We start from the raw sequence: 4,737 nt of genomic DNA, 5'->3' as shown, positions 1-4,737 counted from the left end.
GCATGTTAAACACAACCCCGCCATGCTCAGGAGAAAAAAAAAAAAAAAGTCGAAAAAGTGTACAACACACACAGGGAAAAAAAAATAAGTCGGGCCGAAGCTTTTCCAAAAAAAATTTTTTTTGGTATAAACAATTTTCTTTATAGCTTTTATTAAATATTTTTATTTTTTACTTTAAAAAAGGTGCTTCGGCAAAATATTAGGGGTCTAAACAGACCCCTGATATTTCCCTTTTAAAATAGAAAAAGAGCTTGAGAACAAAGTTCTTTTTCTGTATCCTCTGTTATAAATGAACAGGAAACCTCTATACTGAGTGTTCCTGTTCATTCATAACACGAGGACATTGTGCGTTTACTAAAACTACAATCATGAATGAACAGGAGGTGATGTAGATCACTTCCCATTCATTCATAATTGAGTATGGTTACCAACACTCAGCAATCACTGAGTGTTTGTACCTCGTCCTCCATCCTGACACTCTGTCGCAGGAGGCTGAGCTCTCCTCCAGCACCGCGCTGGCTGTCTCCACCGACACTCCGCCGATCTGTGACAGGAGGCTGAGCGGTGTGGGAGGAGAGACACCAGCCAGCGCTCTCCTCCCGCAGCGTTTGGCCGCCTGCAACTTTCTCTCCTCCCCACTGGGACACAGAGCAGCGCTCAGCAGGGAGGAGAGAAAGCATAGATGCACTGCTATAAAAATCGGCAGAAAAATGGCACTTTCAGCATTTAGCCAAAAGTGCAATTTTCGCCCGAAATATATCAGTGCATCCCTAATGCGCACACGCACTTGTAACATAGAAGATAAAAGTAGGCGCTCTAGATATTATAGTCGGCTGCCTTGCCTTTAGCTGGGATGTTGGTATATGAACAGTAACAGGGGAATTTCCTTTTTCAAGTCTGCAGAGTAGTAGAGTATCTCCAGGGCTTCGTTGATGGATGTCAGCCAGGGTCAATATACATACTGCAGTGTCTGTAAAACAGAATGGATAAGTGTATACACCACAGTTTACTGCAAGAAACCAAAACAAATTGTGCATAAGAAACATACTTGTTGGAATCTCCTGCAGCTGATCCTTAAATGAATGCATTTTTATAGATTGCTTTGGAAACTGAAACAGGGCCTCCAGCTGTGAAAGGTACTTAATCTGAGGGTCCTGGTGATCATCAAGACTCAAACTTTGTAGCTTGTCAGATACATCCCCTGAGCCTTCTTTCTTCAGTTTCCTAGGGAAGGGAAAACACAGGAACTCAAATAGAATTTTTGTACCTACTGTAAAATCAATTTCTTAATTTGAGTCCATTGAGGGACATAGGATTAAAGCCAATGTTATACTGCCGCCTACGGGAAGATTGGCAAACAGAAAAATCATAAGCCAGGCCTGCGTACAACCCACTTACTCAGCATACCTCAGAGTTTTATTCTAAAGTAGTACTAAGGGCATGAACAACAAGACAGGAGGGGTGGGACCTATATCCTTTAATGTATTACAAAAAAAAAAAGTAAGTACTAAAATACAAAATTTTCTCACCCATTGAGGGACACAGAAATTCGGATAAAGTCAGGACATCCAAAAGCAGTCTAAATGAGTCGGCAAAAATCCACTAACAAACCTTCAAGGAGAACTAGGGACTGCCTGTAACCCAGAAGACGCCTAAGGGACCAACACCCCAAATCTGAATGGGTAAGGTTAGGCCCACTACTCAATAGGGAACCTGCTAACAACAACCAAGAGGAGAGCACGGACGATCAACCTGATATTCCAGAATGTGATGAAATAGGTCACCTGAAGAGGAAAGACTCCACACGGGAAAAAATTAAATCTGCACCTGTTATTTGGTGAATTCTGGTTCAAAAAAAAAAAAAAAACCCACATTTTCCAACAGGGAGGAAGGACCAACAACCGATGTGGCCAACTGAACAGAGCACTGGGGAGAATTACAGGTGCTAGTTTCCTCTGAGGATACAGAGTAAACACTCCAAGAACCGCTAGGGGAGTATATGCTGCCCAGATGAAGCAAGGCCTCAGTTACTCACGAAACCTAGGGAAGCTGGTGCTAAGGGTTGGGCAGCCTGTGGTGACCAATGGTAACAGACCAGAGTTCCATGAAGTACTTGCGAGCAGGAGCAGCAGAAGGATAGTGCTTCCTCTATGCTAAATGCTGAGAGAAAATGCTTGGGGCGTGCAACACTCTATCCAGAGGATGGCTCAGCCTCAGCGTTAACCCTTTATTGGTGCCCAGTGGTATAGCTAAAGAGTAGTTCCCGGTGCTGTAGCCTGGCCTTACGCACAGTCAATCTTCAGAGACAAGGTCATACCTAGGGGTGCGCCATGACTCTACCTGGAGATTCCTCAGCTGCTAACTTAACCAGCATACTCAAGTTTGGAAGGCACCACAATTCAGAGCCCAGTGCCTGAAGGTTACATTTCAGGCTTGCCCCACACATCCAGCAGGATCTGGGTACAGCCTATAACGCTTGGCTGAGGAAATGTCAATCCCGATTGCTGCAATGTAGAGTCCAGCTCAAGCAACATAGTGATGAATCTTGACTGAAGTTTATTTAAGAATGCACGGATAAAAAAAAAAAAAACAAAAAAAAAAAAAGGCTAGCACAAAAGTTGGTTAGACTTCTCAGCAGATGGTGGGAAAATAAATCCATCTTCCAGGGCACTACCAAAATCTAAGGTATACTGTGTAAAGGAGGAGTTTTACTAAGGGTTGTCTCAAGATCGGTTTGCCAGTGTCCACTTCTGTAGGCGGCAGTAAACCCCCGGCTGCATCCAAATTCCTGTCCCTCAATTGGCAAAGGGATACTGCAGTCCATAGAATTACTCTGAATAATACTCTACTGTGAACAAGATCACATACAGATTTACTGAATGCAAAAAAGGAAATACAACACTAACTCCTGGAAAGAAATATGAACTCGTTTTCACAGGACTAGAATAAAGTGTTAGAAAGCTACCTTTTAATATCAGTCACAATATTTCACTGCCATTTCCATTTATAATACAAATGATGGGATTTGCATTTGTTTTTAAGCTTTTATTTTTGTTTGGGAAGTTATCTAAAAGTATTTAAAAAAAGCCCTTCTTTCAATAAAATGTATCACATTATAGCAAGAACGTTTATGAACGCATCACACACCTCAGCTTCCGATGAACGTCACTGAGCAACTGATGTCTCAGCGTGATGGCCACAGATTCATTAATCAGAAAAGCAGTCATATAGGGGTCTTGTCCACCAGAACAGAGCGCACGTAATCGGCAAAGCTTTGCATACAAGGCGCAAGGAGGGAAATGGGCTACAGACTCCAAAGCTTCTTTGAGATAGGATGACACGGGTTCCAGATCAGAAGCACCTGAACAGCAAACAGACAACAAAAATGGTGAAAGGTCTGAGGGATAAAAAAAAAAAACTTAACAGGAGAGAGTGGAAGAACTTAATACATATTGATGCCAAAAAGAAAGGAGGGGGACATAACTGTATAAAACATATAAAAGCATTTAGAGAATAAATTATGTTCAAGGTGGCACTATTTTCAAAATGAAGCCAGGGTCAAGAACCTCAAACCAGCAGGAGAGACACAAAACTAACCTTGGAAGGTATTTTTTACTGAAAGTAGTAGATGCTTGGAACATGCGTGTGATAAACATGGATTTAAAAAGAGTTAAATTCCACCCCTACTTTCCTGCATTTCTAAACCATTAATATGGAACAAAAGTTAATTTATAAAGTGAAAGGAAGCTGCTGGCTTGATATATGAATGTGTGAACGTGCGTAGCATTTTAGCGGATTTTTCACATGTCCACATAGGGCAGTCTATTCATTTCAATGGGCTGCCCTACGCAGGACAAAGAAGTTCATGCAGCTGTCTGAGCTGCAAGCTTCACATGGTTTTTGACAGCTTTTTTTTTGTTTGCACACGCTTATCCCATTTAGGGTACCATTAACAATAAAGGGCACCAAAAGCACAATGTAGATTTCTTTTAACGTTTTGTGAACATACGCAAAAATCATCTGATTTTGAACACGTTCACATGAGCAGCAAGTGTAAAGAAGGCCTTTGTAGCGCCACAATGCTATCACATAGTGTTCACGTGGGAAGTCACTGCCACAAGACAAGATAATGAAACAGTGGATGACAACAGAAAGTAAAATATTTGAACAAACTTTGACAGTCTGAAGGGAGTCCATATAATGGCCACTAATTGGCGAGATACATCCTTTAAAGTGAGCTAACAGTGAATTTCCAAGATTACATTAAGAGGGCCAGAGTGGCTGTATCCCAAAGCAAAGTGTAGATTCACACCATAATTCCCAAAGTTTAATCAAATTAAAAAAGGACATTTCTACTTCCATACAACCTCCTTATAGCGGTAATCTGTAACAACTTCTTCTGGTATACGCTAAGGATAGATGTGTTCATCCATCTAATGTCAATGGCCTTGTGAGCCATGAAGTTTCCTGTAGGAATATTCTAGTAAAGTGTTTTTCCCAATAAACCAAATACGCAAATTTTGGTTGTGCACAAAACTGAAGGATTTGGCAGGGCAGCTATGACTGGGCAACTCCAAATGAGGTGCATAAATTCAGCTTGGAGTTGGGTACAGCATATACAGTTATGGGTGTTCATATGGCTAATTTTAAAAGGTAAACTGTCCAGGAAGTAATATACAGCTGAAATAACCGTTACTGCAGGAACCACCTTTAAAACTAGGGGAAATAGGATCAGGT

General features: G+C 41.4%; 1 protein-coding gene across 1 annotated transcript in view; it reads right to left on the bottom strand.

Moving 5' to 3' along the window:
* Positions 1-4,737, bottom strand: part of ESPL1 (extra spindle pole bodies like 1, separase) — a 35,933-nt gene that overhangs the window by 8,117 nt on the left and 23,079 nt on the right. The window contains exons 21-23 of the mRNA XM_018556205.1: positions 3,148-3,361; positions 1,049-1,224; positions 843-970 (exon numbers count right to left, since the gene is read on the bottom strand). Of these exons, the coding sequence (XP_018411707.1) occupies positions 843-970; positions 1,049-1,224; positions 3,148-3,361 (518 nt within the window). The remainder of the gene's footprint in view (positions 1-842; positions 971-1,048; positions 1,225-3,147; positions 3,362-4,737) is intronic.

The sequence above is a fragment of the Nanorana parkeri genome, unplaced genomic scaffold, assembly GCF_000935625.1.
Source record: "Nanorana parkeri isolate BGI_ZX_2015 unplaced genomic scaffold, ASM93562v1 scaffold228, whole genome shotgun sequence".
Lineage (NCBI taxonomy): Eukaryota > Metazoa > Chordata > Amphibia > Anura > Dicroglossidae > Nanorana > Nanorana parkeri.
Note: the sequence above shows the minus strand (reverse complement) of the source record. Positions and strands in the feature narration are given on the sequence as shown.